We start from the raw sequence: 25,494 nt of genomic DNA, 5'->3' as shown, positions 1-25,494 counted from the left end.
CCTTAAAATTAACTTTTTATTATATTATGTTAAGACTAGAAGAGAATTGCAGTTCATAATCATTTCTACCTCTCTGTGATCTATTTCATTTTTTTTACATCCATTTTATGCTCACATCGATAGAGTGTATTCATACATTTTGCGCCAGTGTATTTACGCTAACCCATTTCCACATTAATTCCTAATAAGTAAACTAACATTTATTTTAAATAAACAGTTCACAGCTAAATTAAAAATTAACATTGATTACGTTTTCCGGAAAAACTGTGACTTATTTTATAAAATGTATAATAAACAAAGTTTCATTAAATTTCATTAAAAAAATTTGAGACAGTTGCAACTCTCTAATTTTTTCCACATCTACAGTGTTAGCGGCATACAGTTTTCATCACTTATTTTATAATATGTCACCTATGAGTAAAATAGTATAACTCTTGAAACAATTATTAAATCTCATGCAACTGTAATGAGTTACAAATATTAAATAAAATGTCCATGTTCCCATATGAATTAAACTTAAAGTTTTGAAAAAAAAAAAACATTTTTTCTAAACACTTATTCTCCATGGCATATTTATGACATTTAGCCTTAATTAAATCATTTATAACATTTTAGTACAGGTGCCCACCAGCATTCATTGTAATTAAGATTAGGTTAGGTTATAGTTGCTGTCCTGGGAATACGCTGAGACCACAGGGCCTGTTGTGATACCGAAAAGCGAATTGGACCATCCTTACCCCCTACTCAATGAGCCAATTGGAACTCCTTAAGAAAGCAAGAGTTTTTTGACATCGACGGGCTTCAGTTCGGAGATGCCGTCAAAAAAGGCGTTCTAAAGTGAGTTCTGGATAGTGGTGAGATCTGGATAGTGACAGAGAAAATAAGCTACCTGTTTCTCATAATCCCCACTGTGACAGCTCCTGAAAAATTCTTAATGCATTTCGGTATGCCCAGCGGCAAGGACTTGGCTTACAGAGGCCCTTTGAAGCGAGATTCAATCTTCGGTTCGGCTACGATTGTTCTCCGACCACATCTGTCCTGCAGTACCACAAGTGCGTTTCCTCCTTAATCTTATGGTTTCTTCGTTCAGGTTTGTAGTTTGCAAAGGGAACTCCCGACTATCTATTGATGCTTTTGTCCGACACCCTCGTACCGTTTCTAGTAAGCTCACCAGCACATTTAAGGACGTCATTCATCAATTGTCATTTATAAATAAACTTCTATAGAAATTGATATGTGGCTAAGTTACGCTTTTATATTTATAAAAATTATTGTGAGTAGAGCGTTCACTTTCACGGCTGGACATCAGTGTCAATTGAAATTTCAAAAAGGAAGATGATAATAATAAGTGCAAAAATCGCAATTAATTAAAGCATGTGTTCGTTGTACGGCGATTTGAAAATTTCAGAAACTCGTACCGTGCATCCCTTTTTATTAACTGACAGTTAAAACGAGTTTTGCATTTATTATTCTATTTTCATCTTTCTATATGGTAACTTAAATTTGATATCAACCAAGATAGGATTGTAGGCACGATAAGAAAGTTTCGATTAAAAATTTAAACTAGCATAATGAATTTACACACCGATTAATAAAAGTAAATTTCAAAATGAATGTATGCTGATGAGCACCAGGATTAAATAATATTAAGACCTACTAAATGTAAGAAATAATTTGTAATAATTAAATAAATCTTTTTAGCTATCTTAAGACATATCAAATCAACCTACATTTTAAATCCTCATTTTTTCAATAAATTATGTCCTTTATAAATTTTTGTAATAAATAAATAAACTCATTTGATTTATAATGCTTAATTACTTGATTTTCATTTCTTTGCTATACGTTATATCCTTCTTGGTAAATTCGTAATATTATAATTTGAAAAAATTAATATTATTTTATATTTTCTTGTTTGTTTTTCAGTCACATGGCAATATCTCTCTAATTTCTGTATCAAATTCTATGATTTATCCATCATTTGCATTATCATGCTGGCCCACGATTGAAAAATGTTCTCCTACCGCTTTATTTCCTATCCACCCTTTCAAGAATCTCCATGACTTACAACTCATCCACCGTTAATTATATGTTAGATCAGAATATTCAACTCTCGTCCCAATATAATCATTATTTTGGTCTGTCATTTATTAAAATAAGACGTCCAGGCAAAACTATGGCACGAATCAAGTAGAGGATAGTTTTATTCGAGTTTCCATAATCGAAAAATGTGTGATTTGTATCGGATGTGAAATCTAGGATTACTTCAGTTTTTCAAATAAAACTCCTTCTATGACGTATCTCAGATTTTTTTTCTCTCCTTTTTGCAATCTTTATTAAACTTCTGCCTTTTGTATTTCTTACGCCCCCGATCTAAAGTTGCTATTAAAAATTGATTTAAAGATTTTTATTTGTGAACTTTAGCTAAAATTTATAACTAGAGGCCCTTCATATTGATTGTATGAAGAAATACATAATTACACTAAACACACCTTATAACGAACAAACGATGCGATGTTACACAGATAAGTTGAAGAAGAATATTATTGTTGTTGGGTGTCGTTCTAAACTACACTCCTAACAAATAGTTATTGTAATAGTTGGACCATCATCAATTTATTACATTAAATATTTTAACCTGTAATTATATTTACCTGAACAAATAATTTGTATTTTCATTCAGGAACGTAGTTAGTAAAAGCTACAGATGTGTGAATGTGATCTATATCGTCAATATTCGAAAGACTTCATGTTTATTGTATACAAGATTAAATACACATTCCAGGACTTTTGTCCTGGAAATCGCTTCAAACTGAACAGATTATTATTGAGCACTTTTAATCAAGTTACTTTAAAAAAAAAAGCCATTCAAATGCGAGTCGGACTTACAACCGAAGGATTTTGCAAGATCGTAAGGATGAGTTGTAAGTCATGAACATTCTTAGAAGGGTGAAGATAATAATACATAATTTCAAGAAATTATGTATGTACTTTTTAAAAACTTTTGTAAAAGAAACAAGAGAGGTTCTTTACCAGTATGGAAAAATTTATAGAGTAGTTTTACGATGGTACAATACCCCGTATGGATGCGAGTAAAATTCGCACTTGACCGGATTTTTCTTTTACAAAAGTGTTTATAAGGTGCATAGTGCTATATAGGGAAGGATGGCATGGTTCCGAATCGTGTTTAACATGTTTCATTTATTTGCCTGTCAAAATTTCTGCAAATAATAATTGCCGTTTATGAAATTCAGTCCCATGGCATACAATACGGAAGTCTAAATCATTTGTGAACATTCCATTTTGCTGAAATTTACCAAGAATGTTCAAATAATAGATACGGCAATTTTTATGATGTCTATTTGAAGAACTTAAACCCAAATTGCATCATGAACACAACATCAGTTGCACTTTCGTTCAAATCTATATACAAAAAATGTTATTTAATTTTCCTGTTCGTGTAATTAGTTTTATGTGTATAAACTTATCGCACGCTAATTGTGAAGGTTTACCCGGATGAGACAGGCATTACTATTTTCCTGATTGAAATAGATATAATTTCCGAAAAACTTCCCATATAGCTATAGGAATGAACAACAACAACAGTCTCCATCAATAAGGAACAAAACGTTAAAATTACGGACCTGTGCTGCGTTCTTCTTTATTATTTCTCCTACAACTTCAATAAATTTGATGTAAATGACTTTCATGGTAATAAAGAATAGAAGAGATAAATGTATAAGATGTCCAATTACAATGTAGTAATATCAACAACCTAGCCTACTAAAATTCTTCTTAATAAAATTACATTGCACTATAATAGTTTTTTTGTGAATCTATGTCACAATTTTTCAACTAGTCTTATTCTTTAGCATTTGCACTAAATTTATACTAACAAAAATAAAATGACAATTTTTACTTATTTGTATCTTGTATACTGCAGTAGATATTTAATATTAGAGTATATAAAATTTTTATATAAAGTTTGAAACGCTTCGAAATATTGAAACCCCTTAAAAAAATTCCAAAAAATCGAAAAAAATTTTTGGTTTCTGATTTGGATAAAACTTAGTATATAAGGTAATTTCGACCCAAAAAATTCAAAAATCGTATTCATTTGATGATTGGAAGCATAATTTTTGAATTATCACCCATTATCCCATATTTTGGCTCGATATCTCTGAAACTAGTTGCCTAACTGTTATATTAATACGATTTTTGAATTTTTTGGGTCATAATTACCTTATAAACTGACTCTTATCGAAATTGGAGAGAAAAAAATTTTCTCGATTTTTTCGATTTTTTTAAAGGGGTACACCCCTTAAAAAAATTCCAAAAAATCGAAAAAAATTTTTGGTTTCTGATTTGGATAAAACTTAGTACATAAGGTAATTTTGACCCAAAAAATTCAAAAATCGTATTCATTTGATGATTGGAAGCATAATTTTTGAATTATCACCCATTATCCCATATTTTGGCTCGATATCTCTGAAACTAGTTGCCTAACTGTTATATTAATACGATTTTTGAATTTTTTGGGTCAAAATTACCTTATAAACAGAGTTTTATCAAAACCAGAGACAAACAAATTTTCTCGATTTTTTCGATTTTTTATAAAGGGGTACCCCTTAAAAAAATTCCAAAAAATCGAAAAAACCAATACTTGTAATTTTGGAATAATTAATAATTTTGTAGTAATAATTTTGAATGGAATATGCAAAGTAGAGCTGCCTATTCGTTTAAATAAATTTTAGTAATTTTTTTATTATTGAATAGTTTTAATATTTATGAAGAAACAAGTGAAAACAAACAATTGACTGAGTTAATTGTTGAAATACCATGCATAGTCAGTGTTGATTTCATTATCACATTACACATACAAACATGTGACACATACATAATTGATAATCAAGAATAGTACATATTATAAAATTTCCGCCTAATTGGGGCCTCACGGGTAAACAGTGATGTTTACGAAAAAATGTTTAAACAAAAGTTGTTTAATTTTTGATAAGGAACATTTTTTACATTTAAACTTTTGTTCTATCTCTATCGGCTTACAAGATGGGTCCTACGGACCCAAGACCCAATTGACCTATGATGCTCATTTACGAACTTGACCTCACTTTTTACGTCCTGAGTACGCTGTAAAAATTTCAGCTTGATATCTTTTTTTGTTTTTGAGTTATCGTGTCCACAGGCGGACGGACGGACGGACGGACAACCGGAAATGGACTAATTAGGTGATTTTATGAACACCTATGACAAAATTTTTTTCCTAGCATCATTGTTTTTAAGCGTTACAAACTTGGGACTAAACTTAATATACTATGTATATTTCATATATACATGGTATAACAAACTTGGGACTAAACTTAATATACTATGTATATTTCATATATACATGGTATAATATGTATATTTCATATATACATGGTATAAAAGTATAATCAATGTAGGTATTTTTCAATAAATATTCTCGATAATTTTAATGATGGTTAAAGTGAACGGATTGTGTTTTTATTAACCAATATAGGTACATTATGTAGGTAATAATGTTATTAGTAATATAGTTATTATTTTTTTTCATCTTCATAAGATCACGTTTATAAATAAAAGTTTAAAATGCGCATTTTATCGCGTAATAATGTGGGCATTGTCTAAATACACCATCCTTCTTAAACTCTTAATTTTATGCTTTGATGAAAATAAATAATGAGATGTCTTTATCGTAGATTATATTTTTGTCGTTGTTACAACTATAACTGAAACGAAGAATAACACCACGAATCTGATTTTGTAGCTAACCAATGAACGGAACCATGGGGTAGACTGGGGACTTGCTTTTAGAACGGCAATATCAGTATAAGGTATTGATAATAATTATAACCTCGCTATACGTGTCAGAATTTACTTGAAAGCAGGGTGCAGGCGATTTGGTAATTCTTAAATCAAAAAACTATTTCCTAACTTTTCATTTTGATGCTAGAGCCACTTATAAAATCAAGATGATGATACACAGGGTATCTCTGGAAGGTTTGTACAACTCTCAACCAGATATGGTATACCTCAAAATTAGTTGAGTTAGTTCAACATGCTATCATACCAATTTGTTTCGTCTGGAGCCTAGACGTTCCTGTACTTGAAATTTAGAGATCGTTTTTGGTAACTTAACTCAAAACAAAAAGCTGCTTTGCTAAAATTTGATATGAATAAACTTTATCACCTATGCACTAGCGTAGAACATGGGGCCTTTTAGATTTCAACCCGTATTTCTACGCCCATGGAGGTAAAGGAATGAAAACATTTCAAAAATGTACACTTGATAAGTTTCGTATATTCTTGATTTCCTACAATTTAAACCATTGAAAGCAGTTTCAACAAAAAAATTGAACTGTGAGACATATTATGTCAAGACTTAGTCGAATTGTTAATTCATTCATTTTAAAGCATGGAAAAGTAAGCGAAGACATGATTTAGTAGCCTTGCGCATTTTAGCTTAGACAAACCACAGCTTGATTCATTAAATTTTTTTCTTGAAGATTTGGACCTTTAAGAAGTCGGCAATCTGATAATGTTCGCCCAACTTCAATTCCATCCATAGGATTGGCATTCTCATACCCATCCCCATCTCCAATATATTAATAAACAAATATATTGGAACTTTTGATTACGATTATAATTTCTTACACACCCGTCAGCACTTGCATCAACCGTTCGATAATCTTTAGTAGCATGATGGGAGATTTGCTCACGCGTTATGCATATGTGTCAAATATTTAGCTAATTAAAAATAGTTTGATCAACAATCTAAATAATTAAATCCATTTTAACTCATTTCACCATATTTCTATCACAAGTTTTTATTTTATTTTAAAGAGTACGATATCTATTAAACTAAAGAGAAGAGACAACAGGCCCGAAAATTTTCCGAAGTATATATTTTTTTGCTTACCTACACCTTTACTCTCGTGATGAGACAAATTTTTACAATTTCTGAAGGACTTAAAAAATATATTTTGTAAATGTACCTAGATAGGTTGAAAAAATCTGCAATATTCATAATTCAAAAATATATAAATGAAGTTATTATAGTTTTCATAATTTATTCGTTCAATTTTAGTATTTATTTATTTTAACTTTCATCATTCAAACTAAAAATGATTGATCACTTTACCTATCTATTTTATACCGGTTACACCATAGTTTAGAATTTTATCCATTATGTATATATAACAGTAGTACAAGGTGGTGTGCAATTTTAGTAACGTCCGTAAAAAGGATTCCATCAAGTTTTCCAAATTATTTCTTTATCCTTTCTTCCTTTATTCCTTTATCAAACTGTAGTTAAAAAAGCATTCAAAACAATTAAATAACTTTATAATTCAGTGAAATATAATTTAAAGAAAATTTTATTAATTTAGTAAATGTATTTCAATTCCCCATAAGTTTAACATCAACAGGTTGACGTATGTCTTGAAATTATTTATCACATATCGCCGCGTTGGCAATGAAATTTAAAAATTGTATCGGAACAATTCTTGATTTACTTCAATATGGCTGTGCCATAAGGCTTTTGCAACGTAAGAATGAACGTAGTAATGAACAAAATGTTCATGTGAATACTCCCTTTATGGTTGACACTTTCAACCTACCCAGGTAATGAAAACAAAGATCCACAAATGGATAAAAGCATAAATTATTGTTTGATAGATTATTTTTTTCTTGCTTAAAATTTCCAATTACTTAAAATTAACAGAAAAATTTCAAATTTTAATTTTTTAAAGCAATCCCACATTTGTGGTGGTAAACAGATAATTTGGACAAATTGATAGGAATTCTTTCTATAACCTTTTCAAAATCACACATTATTCTGCTGCATCCTTTTTAACTGGATTGGATATAATATAACTAAACATGTAGATTATAAATAGCCATATAATAAATAAAATAATATATGTATAATAATTAAATTTATTATATATTATAGATTCATTTAAATATTTAAATAATAAAATTAATACATATATTGTAATAATAATAATAATGATATTTATTTATTATGAATATTCATATAAAAACATACGTATTATTATAATATTATTATATAGAGTGATCCAAGTAATAACCAAGAAATTCATTCAATCAAATGTTAGATAATGTTAAAAAAAATCAATAAGACAGAGAGTGATAATTTTAAACAACAAGAATATTATTGTGAATATTAGCGTAATGAGTGCCTAGAAAAATGGGTGCCAATATTGTATTTGCAGGAAAGTCAGTGGGGCTACAGATTTTTATCTTGAAACAGAGTGATGACACAATCACATATCTACACCTAGTCTTTGAAACTTACGACCTGAGTCTTAAATTCTGTAAAATACTTAAATAATACAGTGTAATTTTCAACTTTTCTATGTAGGGGGTTTTGGCAATATTCACAATTTTGGAAATCGAGGCGTTATCAATATGGAATACGTAAAACAGTCAATAAAACGGCCCATTGAAAAAATATGAACAACCATTTGCTTTTCTCTTGAATGCAAGATAATTGAATACAATAAGACAGAATAATAGTGCCTTAAAAACGTTATAGGTTACACTGAAATTGAGTCTCGGGAAATTTCGTAGTAATGTTAGAATCGAAACCATATCCTCCTCTGTACTGTAGATCTTTTTCTTCCAAATTCTCAAAATTCCGAAAAGGCGCGTTCCCGGATACTACTGTATTGAAAAATTGTCTTTTTTTAAATCTATTATTTGATGAATTCCTATCCTGCTGTTACAACTTGTACCACTCTGTATCTATAATTAATAATTTTATTAAAATCTAATTAAGTAATAATAATAACATAATTGTTATTATTATATACATATATTTATATTGTAAACAGTATTTTTAATAATAAAATAATTATATAAGTGTGGGTGAAACACGATGAAATATTAATAATATCTACCATCAATTTTATTTTCTTCCTAATATATTTTCGAGCACCAATAATTTTTAATTTGCCAAAAAAGAAAAGAAAACAGTCAGCATAAAACATAGTGTAAAAGACTGACAAGAAACAAGCTACTCATGTGAATTCGATCCTTATAGTTTCAATCAAATCCTTCCCAGGTAATAAATTCTATTATTTTATAGATTTGAAACAAAGATTTGCTTGTAGGCTCGTGATTTGTATACAAGAAATAAAGATCAAAACACGGCAGAAAAAAGGGCGATTTTCAAAAAATCAACAGAGGATGTATATGATAGTTGTATAATTACATAAGCTTTTTAAAAATGTGCGATGATGTAAAAATAAATTGATTAAAGATTCACCTTTAACTCTGAAATAGAGATGAAAATTGACGTTTAGTTTTTTTTCTTCTTAATTTTAAGCAACCTGAAAGGATATCGAAGTGACCCGGGATCGAGTCCCAACTTTTCTGTGTAATTTTTTTTATTCGATGAAATGATTATATATAGTATTATAACTATAACATTATGAATCAAGTGAATTACGTGTACTATTAGTAACACTTAGAATGGTTTTAGTTTTGCGTTTATTTTTTACTAGGTATATATCGATTTTTCATTTTTATGCATAGTTTTATTTAAATAATCAAATAATGACTGAGAAATTTCCTAATTTTGGTATGATTTAAAAGCTTAAAAATTGAGGTATAGGATATTGATACAAGTTTTTATGCATATAGTAACAGTTTTCGAAGCACATATTGATTAAAATCCTACATTTATTACGACTTGTCCATATACCACTTTGTAAACAAGGCTGTTTCTAACTATTAATGTCTCGTAAACCATCCCGAAAATCGACTGGATATTAATGCAGAAGACTAGAATGAGTATTAAATACTCATTAATTGACAGACATAATATCAGATTTTTGATAAGACTATCGTTTTGGTATTGAAACGCTTTAATATACACCTTTTTTTAGTATTCGAGTTCGTAGATATTTGATATTAATATTAAAATAATATAAATATGAATTTTAAATTGAAATTATTACGTGCAATTGTAATATTTTGAATATTTATTATGTGAATGAATAATTATCTGGAAATTATTTTTAAATTATTCAAAATTTAAAGCCCTCTAACGTTTTTGTAACTAATTGTAACTAGGAAGCTTTTGTTTTTGAATAAGCTGTGTACACATTGAAATTGATATGTTATAAAAATATTGTATTATTAAAATTATTTTTGTATAGAATTTGTCATTCCGTACTGCCCATTTCAATTGCTTATTTATATAAATAATGAAGTTTTTTTATATTATATTATTTTTGAACCCTAAAATCGACAATTAAGGGTCTATCCAATTCAATTGTAAGATTTGGAGTACCACAAAGCCTAAAAACACAACTCATGAACTAAATTAGACCTAAAGCAACGAACACAAATTGAAAAATTTGATCTTTTTCACCCGACTGTCAAATTAAGGTTATATTTTTCGCCCGTATCTTGTATGTACGTCCAGGTCCTTATTCAGTATATACTTTATTCAAGATGTGTCGATATTTCAATAAATCAATGCAATTAAAGATTGAACACTTAAATGTAATGTAGAATATTTATTCAAAGGTATACGTACAGTGTGTTCAATTTAGTATCCATCCTTTATAACTCTTGACTTGATGTGATTATTGTTTTGAGTGAAACACTTCGGTTAGCTATCGAGGAGGAATTTCAAAAATAGTATTAAAGAATTTAAAGAATCACCTCCTCACGCTTAGCCATTCTAACTATGAAATTTCAAATAGCAAATCCTACCTTGTTCCACATCACTTCACAATCTCTATTTAATCATGATAAATAAATGAAATCGATCCATTGGATCTCAAGATAGACTACACTGAAGGTGGAAGGTATCTTCTGGGTAGTCCATTCTAAGAACCAATTGATCGACTTCAATTTTTATCACGATTGAAGAGAGAATTGTGTGCTCTTTCAAATGAGGTATCACCAAGTAGGTGGTGCCTCATGAAATTTAAAAGATAGACAACACGGAAGATGGTAGATATGAAATTCATCTTCTGTGTAGTATATCTTAAGAACCAATCGATCGATTTCATTTTTTTGCCATGCTTGAAGACAGAATTGTATGCCTTTTTCAATGAGATATCACAAGGTAGGGGGTGCAATTTGAAATGGAAAGTTTTGGTGGGTGGGGTAAAGGTATGAAACTTAAAATTTCCTAGGTACAGTTTTTGAACATCTCTGTCGATATCTAAATTGATGTGTTTTCATTCAAAACAATAATTACTTCAGGGCATAAGTTATTGCGGGTGGATATCTGCCATTTTCTGCGTAGTCTATCTTAAGAACCAATCGATCGATTTCAATTTTTTTTTCATGGTTTTTTTTACGCTCTGTCAAATTATGTATTACAACGTAGGGGGTGTCATTTGAAATTTCAAAATTAGAGTGGCTAGGGGTTAATGGGTGAAACCTAAAATTCTCTAGGTACCATACCTTTCTGTTCGACATCTAAATCGACGTGTTTTCACTCAAAGCAATTATCACATATCAGGTTAATAGTTTTTAAGGGTGGATAGTTTTGAAATAAACACACTGTATGCATATAACACCGTCCACTTACATTGATGAGAATAACGTTTGTTTATTTAAGTTTAAATGAATATGTTTGTTTTTATAGAAGAAAAATAAATATTTAAATTAAAAATATGATAATAATAATAAAAACTAAAAAAAAAAAAAAAAAAAAAAATATTTTATAAATACTTGCTTTCGTTGAACGAAGACTCTTTAATAGACTAAACCCAATTCTAACATATTACTAATCAAGCGAATTTATTAACATGTTCTGATATAGGAAGTCAAGGGTTAATCGAAACGTGGTAAAAAGAAACTATGCCATTGTACAATGATATGAATCACATGTTTATAAAACATATATATTTCTATTTTGCTTACGTGTTTTTTTATCATGACATAGGCTCAGTAAAATCAAATATTTGAACTCGAAGTCTGCAATTATACATTATAATTGTAAATTGATGATCTAAATTTAAACCCTGTAAATTAATTCTGTCGTATTGTACCAATTGGCATGACGAATTGTTTATAGGAACAGAGGGATAATAATATACTTTTCCGTGATTCACAAGTCAAATATGCTATAGTACAAACAGCATTGGATATGACCATATGGACCTAAAATAATAACTTTCTGTTTATTAAAAACTTCAATTTATTTTTATTCATTATAAACATGTACATTGAAAAAATAAAAACCAAGATATTATAATTTAACGTTTTATATTTCATCAACCGTAGATACACATAGTCAGATTAATTATTATAATTATTATTTAGTAACGGCACACTACTTTAATTATGTAACTGGAGGAATATAAGTCTATGGATTGCATATATATTTTGCATTGAATATTTTCTAAAACTTTTTTCTAAATACTATTATATATAGTATTTTCCATTTACTATAATATATAATAGTATTTTCTGAAATTTTTATACTATTTTCAAATTTAAGATATGTTAACTTACATTATACAAAATATTATTTATACAATTTTGTTTCATATTTTCACAATTTCTAATGAAACAATTTGAATTAATTACGATTTTTGAGAAATATTAATTTGACATTTCTACACCATGTATACATGTAAACAATTGAAAATTAGTCATATTTTAAATAAAACGCATGATTTATTGTAAAGACTTCAGATTTTATAATATTTTCTATTTTGTTTTTCGAAATGAAAGCAATAACTTTTTATCAGAAAATAAACTAGTCAAATAGAATCATAACAAACCTTTTCACTCACGATTTGTGCAAGTTTCTATAATGCTTAAAGAAATAAGTAAATAAAGACACCACAAATATAAAATCATCAATTAAAATCTATGTAATTATTTCAAATAAAAAAATCCAAAAACCACAATATTACAAAGAATTACCACACCTTTTTTAACATTTTATAATTTACACAAAAATATTATACAATTTCGCAATAAAAATAATAATCATTTTCCGTAATAAAATATTTTAAGGCAGAAAACAAATCAGTACTTCCATGATTTGATTTTTTTTTATGGATTATTGAATAAGATTTATTATACATAGTCTAAGAGCTGAGTGGCTTTTTTGAGTACATATTTGAGGCACATTGAAAATATTAAAGTTGATAACTTGCGAATTTGTGGATGGTGAAATCGACAACCTGGCTGGGAGGTTGGGGGACGTTAGTGACCTATAAAATTTTTAATTTACAATTTTTCCTATGCAAAAAATGTTCTTGAGGCACTGTGAAACTTACACCATTTTAAAGTCTTATATTCAATCAAACGAAAAATCATTGCCTGGCATGATTTGGTGGGGGCTAAAATAGCCTGGCAGGTGATTTTAATTTGCAATTTTTCCTATACAAAAAATGTTCTTTCATTTTATATTTTATTTTTATTTAAAAAAAATAAAAATAAAATTTTATTTGACATTTACCTTTTTTAACTATTTTTACAGAAATCTTTAATTTAGGTTCAAAATGATGATTATAGATGGAGCAGAACTATGATCATCATTTTGAACCATAAATTAAAGAATTCTGTAAAATTTTAAATAGTAATTGTCAAACAAATCATGGCCAACTTTTCGCATATACTCAATGAATTATGATTATTTTACTACATTTACCAAAATTGAAAACTGTGCAAATCAAGAGAGGTTGGAGGCTATAAAGCGGTGGTTTTTACTTTTAAGCCCAGTAAAGCGGGTGGGCATCAATCTAGTTTAAAATAATTCATTGTGAATGCCTCACATAATAGTAATGCACACGAGCGTTTGTTTATGTTCACATACATGGTTATTGAGTGAAGTTATATGACATTGGATATTTTCTTATTATCTGTATCTTTACAAATTAAATTATGTTTGAAGTCACAAATATTTATGATATTGAAAGGTGGGTACAATTAAAGGATGTCAACATTCAAGAAACAACTTGACTTGAGCATATTTTTTTTATTTATATAAATTTTAAATATAAAATAATACATCCAATGTTATAATTTATGATTTATTGAAACAATTGCAGGTGAGTATACAATTCAAAGCATATACAATGTTGCTGCACCCACTTGAGATCGAAACTATTATCTATTAAGGGCCCCCGCAGACTGCAGACTTTTTATCGGCCGATAGTTTAGTCGGGAAAATTATTGGTCTCATCATACTCCGGAGGAGGAAAATCAACAAGAGATTCCGAGAGTATCGGGTGCATCCCATTCTCAGTGATAGATTAGTTAGTGGAAAATTTTACACTATGCATTCCAAATTACTTGATTACCCGAAAAAAATTTCCGCCTATTATTGAATGAGCATTACCAGCTTCAATGAACTTTTCAAGCTAATTGGACCAGCCATAGCGAAGGAGGATACAAATTTAAGTCTTTCTATACCTGTGGAAGAGCCAAATCACAGAGCGAACTCAGCTATCGGCCGACTAAACAATCGTCATGTATGCGCAGGCGTGTATGCGCCAATACTGATTAAACAGTCGGCCAATAGTTGGCCGACAGATTTGTTTGAATGTAATCGGGCTGCCCATCAAACTTTTTTATCGGCCGATACTGAATCGCTGTAGTGTGCGCATATGCATTCCTCTCCATACTGATTAAGAAGCCGACCAAATTATCGGCCGATAAAAAGTCTGCAGTCTGCGGGGGCCCTAAAACTATAAAATATTATTCTTAAATTTCAGTGATCATATTGGATTAAATTACAGCATATAAAAAAGAGCTTTGGTTTTCTTCAAGTCCACGGGTTTATGTATGATATATATCAGGAGTTTGTACATATGAAATATGTACCTATTAATATAAAATATGTCAGGTGTATATTAATCCTAAGTTTGTAAAGCCTAAAATATTGATTTCCAGTTCTTGCTAGAAATATTGATTTCTATGCGATCTTTGGAGAACATTCGAATCAAGAAAGTGATTAGTTTTTTTTTTGCAATATCTTCAACTAGTATTTTTAATGACTCTTTTCTCATTCCATGAGAATGAGGCATATTTTTCCCACTTATAATTCACTTACCTTATTTGATAACTTATAAAAATCAAAAAAATGAGCGTAAAATTTAGAGGATACTTTATTATATGATTGTTGTTGGAAGTTGCGGTTGTCAATCCAATTGCATATTTTCGTCCTCCAAATTTAATGGTGGTGCTTAAGGCTGGAATATGGTATAAACACTCATTCACCAATTACTAATGATTTACGTAGAGTATCATTTATAATACAACTTGATTGATACTTGCCTGCTTCACTTGGCTTAAAAGTAAAAACTACCTTTTTATAGCCTCCGCCCTTTTTTGATTCACACACAGTTTTCAATTTTGTTACATATAAAATAGTCATAATTCATTGAGTATATCAAAATAGTTGGCCATGATATGTTTGACATTTTCTATTTTGAATTTTTACAGAATTCTTTAATTTATGGTTCAAAATGATGATCATACATCTGCTCCATCTATAATCATCATGTTGAACCATAAATTAAAAATTTATGTAAAAATTTAAAATAGTAAATGTCAGATTAAATTTTATTTTTTATTTTATTTTTTAATATATCTGTATAAATTACAGCTCATGTGTTATTCTGATGCATGAGCTATATAACTGTACAGTTTCATTAAAAACCATTCGCTAGTTTTAGTGTGAAAGCGTAACAAACAAACATACAAACAAACAATCTAACAAACATGCGAACTTTCACATTTATAATATATAGGGATATGGAGTTATGCAATTGTCAGTTTTTAAATAAATAGTTTTTAAATAAATTTTTTACTTTTATCGCATAATTTAATTTTCAGTCTATACGAGAGCAAAACGATCTTATAAATGAGTTTTTAGCCGATCTGCAATCAAATTAAATGTCTTCGATTGAATAGAAATATTGTCTAGTAAATCTGCTAAGAAACTACATTGACTGATTTAAAGTACATTGTACTCGAGGTACTACATTTTACACTATTCTCAGGAGTATTATATGAACGTATGGTATAAAAAATAAAATAAACTCAACTGTAAACCCTATTTAAATCACGTGCCAATACTTCTTATAACATGTTTTCAAATATACAGAGATAAATGTATCAATGATTTAAGAAATAAATATAAACATAAGAAGTATTTGATATACTTATACAAAAACACGGATATTGTTCCCTGACAGTCTCTTACATATAAGTAAGTATTCAGTTCATTTATTGTAAAAACTATATTTACAAGTAAAGGAGGGGATTTCAAGGATTTTATTACATCATTATTCATTAACACGAGGAAAATGATATTTCGTTTTTGATAGCAAATAAATCAATACTTCGTATAAATAAAAGTTGACTCCAGCTTCCTTACCATCTGAACTTTCTAAGTTTTCTGTCAATACATTTTCAATTCGGTATTAACTGTTATTATAAAGGATGGCCAAATTTAACCCCCTATCCACTTTTGTTTCTTAGGGTGAGAAATTTGAAAAAATACAAAGGAAATTTACAAAATTTTAAAACGACAAATTTTGCGGGTACGAAACCCTGAACTCGCACTTTAAACATATCTAAGAACACTTTCCATTAAATTAACTTTATTTTTAAAACTTTTTCCAAAATGAACCGGTAGATCATCGCCGATTCTTTAGTTTTTAAGGGTTTAGAACCCTTAACCCGCTTGAAATATAGCTAAAAACACTCTCCATTAAATTACCTATTAAGCGAATCAAAACAAAATCAAAATTGGTTAATCAACTACAAATAGATCAGCCCTATTCCAATTTTGATTAGGGCGCTATAGGCACTGCTAGAAATCGAGCGATTCCAGACTTAATACTCAATTTCTTTTAAAATTTAAGTGTTCAGTATTATTAAGTTAATGACACTAAGAAAAATTATACAATTGAGGCAAACGAAAAAATGTTTCCCAAGAGCATCAGCAGGTGACAGTATAAATGATGCAAAATATATTTTGTTCAAACTACAACCATGGTCGCTATGGCAACGTTCTTCCGCTTTCGAAATGAAGGTGTGGAAAGATTTTTAAAAAAAAATCCGGTGTTTTTTTCAATAATATATTTGAATAATTATAGCACTTTTGCCATTATAGCATTGCTTTTGGATGTCATGATGAAAAGTACACCTTAGCTGGTACTGTGCCTGCAACATCTGGCTTGACGAGAAAGTTTCTTATATATAGAAGAGATTATTTACTCCACTTTAAGAAAAAAACTGCAATTACAAGTTGGGTGTTCAAGGTTTTTTGAATTATTATTCATTATCACGAGTAAAATTATTTTTCGCTACAGTTAATTAATAATAATCCATGAAGTATTCAATATTTAAATATTTGTTCATTAATTTTTTTAATAGATAAAAAGTGTTTAAATGCTTTCATTATTATTTGTTATATTTTGTTGATTGATTGAACGGAATTCATTTTATAATAATATCACGATGTTTCGAAATCGTTTATTTATTTCGTTGCATAAATTGTTTGTGAAATTTTAATAATTTATGATTTTTAATTGATATTGGATAATTTAAAAATGGTGGAGCAAAAGATAACTGTCTATTTTTCATTTATATTAGATGTGGTATACAAAGTATACCACGCAAGCAGAATTTTGGGAAATGAGAGTGGTGAATGTCCAACCATGATATTTTCACAGTCTGTCGTTTTAGTTGCGAAAAAACAGGCTAGATTACAAAACACCTTTATTGCAGTCAAAATTCAGTAAGCGCAAAAAATAACAAAAAAGGAAATGGATTTGTTTCGCTTTCTTGTGTGAGTTAGCCTCTCTTCCAGCGATTGTCAAAGATCAAATTTCATAAACCATCTACCAGCCATGACTTTAATTAAAATACCTGACTTTTTCCCAGATTCTATCCATATAAAAAAGTATAGGGCCAATGTTTGCATAAACACTGATAAACTTAAGATAGGAGTCCGTTCTACATTTGGCATGGCATTTTATACTTGAGTCACGCATATAATATAAATTCAATTAGATGAGTAGATACTAATAGATTCACAAAAGCGGAATATATTTACGATATATTCCGAAAGGAAACAAGTAGCTGGACATGGCCGTGTTGAGATTCTGGACTACTGCTTTCTCTGATAAAAGCAGAATATCAGGAAATCACATTGAAAACCAAAATTATAAAGACAAAGCAGGCCAAGATATGACAAGCGCGATTGTGATATCATACTCATCATAAACCCCATATTATTTATAGAAAATTGTGCAAACATCGGGACCAAATTCGAAATATTTAAAATCACAAATAACAACGATAAGAAATAATATGTGATATTGTAGATATGCATCTTATTCATCAAACAGTTAACCGTAAATCGTAGATTAATGAACATCGTTACATTCACAATGACACAACATAAATCTATATTCACTTCATTTAAATTTACAAAACAATAAATTATCAACATCAAATTGAACAAGCTGAAATTATTATTATTAATATTTAAATAATTATTATACTGCTACTATGTTTATGACGTTATCAATATCTTCTACTTGTCTTTGATTGTATTTATTTACCTACTTAACTATAGAGACAAAAATACATGTTAAGCAACATAGTTTTGATATTTTGAATCGATCAACTAACTAAAAGCATAATAAAATGTATGAGACAACATAAACTAATTGAAACAACAATGAAACCATTAGATACTACAAATACTTTTTTTTATTTACTTGCATGTGAAGTAAGATAGTATGAAATATTAAAAATGTCATATATGGCAGCGTATAGCATTCTGTAGTTCAAATTCATCATTTATATTTTATGCTGAAAATGTTAGAGCATGATTCGTCACCGCTTTACTGAAAAAATTTTTTTTCATTGTGTCTTGGTAATTCAAAAATAACTTCCCAATTGTAAATTAATTGGATCTCATAATCCTATCTATAATGTATAGGAAATTGGCTTTCTGTGAAGCTTTTCCAAACCACCCCCAAAATGTTCTTCGGATCATTGTGATCAAAAACTGTCCTTTTTGCAGTCTCACGGGTAAACAGTGATGTTTACGAAAAAATGGTTCAAACAAAAGTTGTCTATTTTTTTGTAAAGAAACTTTTTTAACTTTTGTTCTATCTCTAACGGTTTACAAGATGGGTCCTACGGCCTCAGGACCAAATTGACCTATTTTGCTCATTTATGAACTTGACTTCACTTTTTACGTCCTCAGCACGCTTTAAAAATTTCAGTCCTATATCTCCTTTCGCTTTTGAGTAATCGCGATGACAGACGGATAGACGACAGACAGACAGACAGTCGGAAATAAACTAATTAGGTGATTCTATGAACACCTATAGCAAAATTTTGTTTGTAGCATCAATATTTTTAAGCATTACAAACTTGGGACTAAACTTAATATACTATGTATATTTCATATATGCATGGTATAAAAATGTAGTTCTTATTTATATAACAATAAAGTTAATAAAGTCATGTTAAATATTTAAGTACAACCTTAGATGATAATCTCTCTTTATACCTTATTTTGCAAATTTTAAAAGATAATTATTCATAATAGGAAATTTTCTATGATTCTTTTTTTTTCGTCATTACTGTTGGGGAATCTTTTGTGGATATCACTATGTCAGTATCAGTGTGAACGCTATACTGTGTGTTGTATAGAGGGAATAGTAACGGTAGCAATAAATATGGCGGACGAGTCCATGCAGTATGATCGTCAGGTCAATACTGGTTGATGATACTCGTAATTCGCCGGATGGATAGCCCTATTCAATGATAGATACTCATGGTATGTGTCTCGATACTATATCAGCACTATAGTAAACGCCATGCAGTTCTTACCGTGTAACGCGCAGTAAGTACTTTTGTACGAACTTGTATATTTTACGAACTACCAAGAATAGAACTTTTGATAATAAGAAAAGAACCTTTGATTTTTTTTTGTAGAGCTTTCGATGGCGCCGCATTGATTATTTACAATCCACCATGTTGTCTTCCATAATATCAATATTCATAACGTCCACCTAATTAATTTTTATAATCACACATTCTAGCAGTATTACCAGCAGTTTGTTGCCCAGGTTCTAAGGTATCCAATATCCACCTTGCAAAACTTAAATACCGTTCGTTTTTGGGGTATAAATTACAAAGAACGACAATCTTGTTCAAGCCTACGGATCCATTTTTAAACATTTGACTAGGTATATATTATAAAATAAATTTAACACATTTTGTGTTATTTTCATATCGATTTAAATTTTAAATACCGCTATGTCATGATGGGTTCATATAAATCGTGATTTATAAAATATGGGTTAACTTACACAGACACAATATTATTGTATTGTGTTATTGTTATTGTAGGCAAGTATTTACCATACTGTTGTTTTATCTTATTGCATTAGTTTTGGTTACTTAAGTTTTAAACATTTTTTATATCGAATTACTTCCATTAGTTCCATTGGTTACATGATTATTTTGAAAATATTCAAAGCGAATAACTTTCGTTGTACATCAGGATCGAGTACATTTTAAACAATTTTTGCTTCTAAATTTATTAGCAGTAGTCTTGCAAAACTTAAAATTTGCGATAAGTATAATTTTTTTGAAGAACAAGAAGCAATGTCAATACTTAAAGAGTTAAACAGCATCGAAATAAGACCATGTTTTATTTGTTTTAACTTTGTTTTTTTCTATATTTATCTGTTCAGTACCAATTTAGCTTTTTGAACAATGTAAGATAGAAACTTTAGGATGTTATATAGGTGTTGTAAAGCTAAATAGACTTTTCTTTCCAAGGTTTTCATGATATTTTATTCACAAGAATTCCGCCTGTAAATTTAAAATTTAAATAAAAAACATTTATATGGATGAAAATGCAATTTTAATTTTAATTTTATTGATTTCTTTTCTTTTCTTACAATCTCTTTTATTGGGGAGAAACGAAAACATTTTTAAGTTTAACCCAAGTATGAAAAACCCACAATCAAAGTTTTTAGTCTCTTTAAGTGGGCTTGAAAAACCATTTAGACAACATTTAATATTGCTGCTCCCTGTAGAATTTTTTTTTTTTTTTTTTTATTATTCAAAAACCATCCAAATACACTCAATTTTTTCTACCGAACTTTTATTAAATTGCAATATTTTGTATAAATAAAAAGACTATACCTGATTTGGTTTTCGGAAATTTCAAAAATTTTCTAGAGTATGTTTAAAAAAAAAATCTCAAGAACGTTTTACAAAACACTAGTTGAAGCTACCTGCAAATTTCCAACTTCCTATCTTTTGTGATTTTGGAAAAATAAACAATTAAGTTTTGTACTAATTGGTGCGCTTACGGGTAAACTAAACAGTGATGTTTACGAAAAAATATTACAAACAATAGTTGTTAATTTTTTTATAAGGGTTTTTTACATTTAATATTTTGTTTAAATCTCTATCGGTTTACTAGATAGATTTTACGAAGCCGCGACCTAATTAACCTACACTCATTTACGAATTCAAACTCACTTATTACTTCTTGAGTGCCTACGCTATAAAAATTTCTTTTTTCGTTGGTATATATTCTATATATACAGGTTGTAAACACCAAAAATATTAATTATTTTATAAAATTTACCATACATTTTAAGTTCGCACAAACATAATTGTTTAACTTTTATTGAAATCAAGGATTTATTAATGCAATAACTATTAATTTTTATGACAAAATATGTCCAATAAATCATAAAATATATATCTACATATACTATTATACTACATATTTGTTATACTTGAATTAATAATATTTGAATTTCATAATATTTCAAGTATATATATATTTTTTTTTTTTGAGGTACCTAGTTATAAAGTTTATTTAAGAATTCGATGAATATATATATTTGATGTTAAAAGCATGCTTCCTACTTGATAAACATGATTTAATATGTACATAATAACTTGACATTTTTTGGTAGGTAAACCATGAAATTGATTTGTCAATACTTTAAGTATGTATGCTAATTTTAATAAAACTTAGAGAGTATTAAGGGTTGGTAGATATTTTATTTTATTCCCATGAAAAAAAATTCAATTCCGAAAAGTTCAAGAAATCTTGTTGAGAACGTTGACATTCCAAGAACTTTCTTCGGTGTACGGCTACGTCAATAATAAAAATTCAACCGTTATTATATTTCCAAATGAGAACTGCGAATAATTCAAATAAAATATTAGCTCTTTCAAAATTTATAGAAAATAAATTTTATCTCAAATTTAACCTCTTTCAGTTTAAATTTTGTAAAGAAATTGAAATATTGAAAATCGGCAAGTTATTTGTGCTTATAGTTAACGTTAAAACAGTCAGTTATTAGCTCAGTTATGTTGTTATGCGCACTCAGCCTCTAAACTTGAGGAGCTGATAAATGAAATTATCAGCGGAAAGGTGGTAAAACACATAGTTTTTTTTTCGATTTTTCAGCAGGATTGGTTATTAGGAACTTATTAGCGCGTATTTTTTTAAAACCTCACTTTCCGACCAAACTGACTTTTTTCCACATCCTACGAACAGTTTAAGCCCGGTTTCGTTAAAATATGAGTAGTAGTTTTAAATTCCGACCTCAAATGCCTCATTTCCACAACTATGATTTTTATGATAATACAAAATATATATCCAAATCTCCTATTGATCGTTTTATGGTAGCTTACAAAGAAAAAAACTCGCGAGCAGAATTATATTACCATTTCATTATAATTAATCAAATTCACATAAAATCGCGTATACACACACGCAAGGGCACAGAATTTCGCCAAAATATAATAATACAAAATATTTTTAAGTTTTAACTTTTTACAAGCCTTGTGGAAAAATAATAGTTGAAATTGTATAATTTGGAATGGGTATGGATTAATTTTTACGAATGTGCAAGTATCTAAATGTATGCCAGTTTTAATGATTATAATTCGAAAACCTTAACTCCATAATTTGATAGAGAGAATAAAGGTTTAAAGAAAGTGCTTTGTTTCAGAGCTGATAGAAAGTTATCTAGCACTTTTGCTAACTTGTTTTTTATGACAAAATTGCGTTAGTTATTTTTTTCTGATGCTTAAAAGACGTCGCGTATAGAACACCTCAGGGTTTACTTCGCGTTATAAAATAAAAGTGTTTCACGCTGTAAAAAATAATTATAAAAATGATAGGAAATATTATTATTAAAAAGGGAAATTAATATTGTTACTTTTTTTGCAAAAATACTGTTAAATTTAATATATAATATAGATAGATATACATTAATTTTTTGTTGTAAATAAATTTTTACACATTTATACATAATTCATATTCATATCGATTTACACTAAATTAAACAACCGAATCATATGGAGTAACAAATAATTTCAGGCTCTAATAATTATTATCATATTAAACAAAATAAAAATATTATTAATAAAATAATGTTAATATATATGTTATATTGTGTATGTAATACGAACCAAATAAAATAAATAGGTACTTCGAACAAACATTTCAACAACTTTTTATACCATGCATATATGTAATATGCCAGGTTTACTAAGTTTAGTCCCAAGATTGTAACCCTTAAAATGAAATTATGCTGAACGAGTATAGGTAGTTTTCTATGTACCCCATGTTTTTTCCTTTACAATCTTACAAACATTATAAGTCTGTATGTAATTTTTCCATCATTACCCACGGCTTGCTTCTCTTTGTATTACACTAAAACGAACTTTTTCTAGTCGTAGCTATAGATGTGAAAATTTGCCCATCTGAACTTGCAAATATTCTAATAAGAAACCATTTTAATATGAATATTGAAGTGCTTCATTTTTTCATTCTCTATTGTGTAGTTTTGCAAAAAAAATGTCTTATAATTACAGTTACGATAGAATGAAAATGCTATTGCTGGCACAAGTCTAGGTCATAATAGCATTTCAACTTTGACGTGCCTCTAATTATGCAACGCTTGTATTGTTTGTGATTTATATAAATTTTATCTTTAACAGATGTTTATTTTTCGACAAATCGAATATACACTACACTAGACTGTCAGTATCATTAACCATTCAGAAAAAATAATAAAATGTACATAAAAAATCTTTAGGAATTATTCCTCAATAATAATTGATTCTCCAGTTTTATCAGCTCATTATATTTTATTTGGTGAAAAGTATGTGTTAAGAACAAATGTATTAATTTGAATTGCTGTTACTGATAAGTTAAACCTACCGGAAAGTTTAAAATATATAAAAAAATTCACTTTGATGCAATATAATATGAAATATTTGAAATAATTTATTAACTTATATTGTATGTCAATAAACATAGGAAATCAATTAAAGCAAATTTTCTGTACTATACCGTATATAAAAGCGTTTTTCTGTACTATGCCGTATAATACATTCCGTTCTGAATACTATCAGTTCGAAGCAAAGAGTGTCCGAGGGAAATTCAGGTACCAACGGCGGGTTGGATTGCTTAGGGGAAAAATCTCAAGATAGTAGGATAATAAAACTATTGATTAGAATGAGTTAGTTAAATAAGAACAGCAAAACATCTTATAGATTAATAAGTTTTACACAGCCCTGAATTAAAAAAAAAACAACTATGTTTTAATTTAAATAGTATACTTCACATATGCTGTATTCATAAATTGATTCGTTTAGCAAAGAAATAGAAATTTTTTTTATTTCTGGCTAATAATTCTTTCCTTAACTAAGTTTTATAATACGTGCGCTTACTATCTGAGATCCGTAAGATTGCACTAAAAACTAAGATCGCACTCGGATTAATTTGGTGTACTTTGTTGTTAAAAGTTCTCGGATAACAAGGGAATCATTTTCTACGATTTACCAGCCACTCTACATTTTTCAGCTACATGAATAGAGTGATTATATCTTTAAAAATTGACCTACGGATTACTTATGAGTAGCAAACTGTTTAGCAGATACTTATGAAACAAGTTAACTACTTGCGAGATGGCATCCCAATATCGTTCCTCTATTGTGAAACTCCCAAGTGTGTTAATATAATTAAATAATATCGAATCTAGCTGTACATTATTTTTGAAATTTATGTAAGAACACAATGAAATCGTGAGCTATGCATTTAAATTGATTTAATCAGGAAGTATGAATTAGTATAACAGGTGTGAACCTATTAATAAAAATTAGGAGAAATTTCTTGAGTTTAAAAAGTGATACCCTTATCACGATTTACAATGTTAATCTTATAAAATTCTGGTAGAAGACAATGCCTCTGATGCTGGAAAGTTTCAATAATTTCCTTAACGGTTGCAGTTGAAATTTTGGAAAGTCATTTAAAAGAGGGACAAAGAGTGGAAGAATAAAAAAGGTTTTGTTTGGAAAAAGGTAATATTTTGTTGAATTTATTTTGATGTCACTGCCGTTTAAATATATCGTTTAGAATAAACCGTT

At 28.8% G+C, this 25,494-nt stretch overlaps 1 protein-coding gene across 1 annotated transcript in view; it reads right to left on the bottom strand.

The window, feature by feature from the left end:
* Nucleotides 1-3,201: 3,201 nt before the first annotated feature.
* LOC123292696 (15-hydroxyprostaglandin dehydrogenase [NAD(+)]-like) overlaps nucleotides 3,202-25,494 on the bottom strand; it is a 46,964-nt gene continuing 24,671 nt past the window's right edge. Inside the window, exons 7-8 of the mRNA XM_044873410.1 lie at nucleotides 6,510-6,631; nucleotides 3,202-3,306 (exon numbers count right to left, since the gene is read on the bottom strand). Coding sequence (XP_044729345.1) covers nucleotides 3,202-3,306; nucleotides 6,510-6,631 — 227 coding nt within the window. The remainder of the gene's footprint in view (nucleotides 3,307-6,509; nucleotides 6,632-25,494) is intronic.

This window comes from Chrysoperla carnea, chromosome 2 (genome assembly GCF_905475395.1).
Source record: "Chrysoperla carnea chromosome 2, inChrCarn1.1, whole genome shotgun sequence".
Lineage (NCBI taxonomy): Eukaryota > Metazoa > Arthropoda > Insecta > Neuroptera > Chrysopidae > Chrysoperla > Chrysoperla carnea.
The sequence above is the reverse complement of the archived record's forward strand: the minus strand, read 5'-3'. Positions and strand labels throughout refer to the sequence as shown.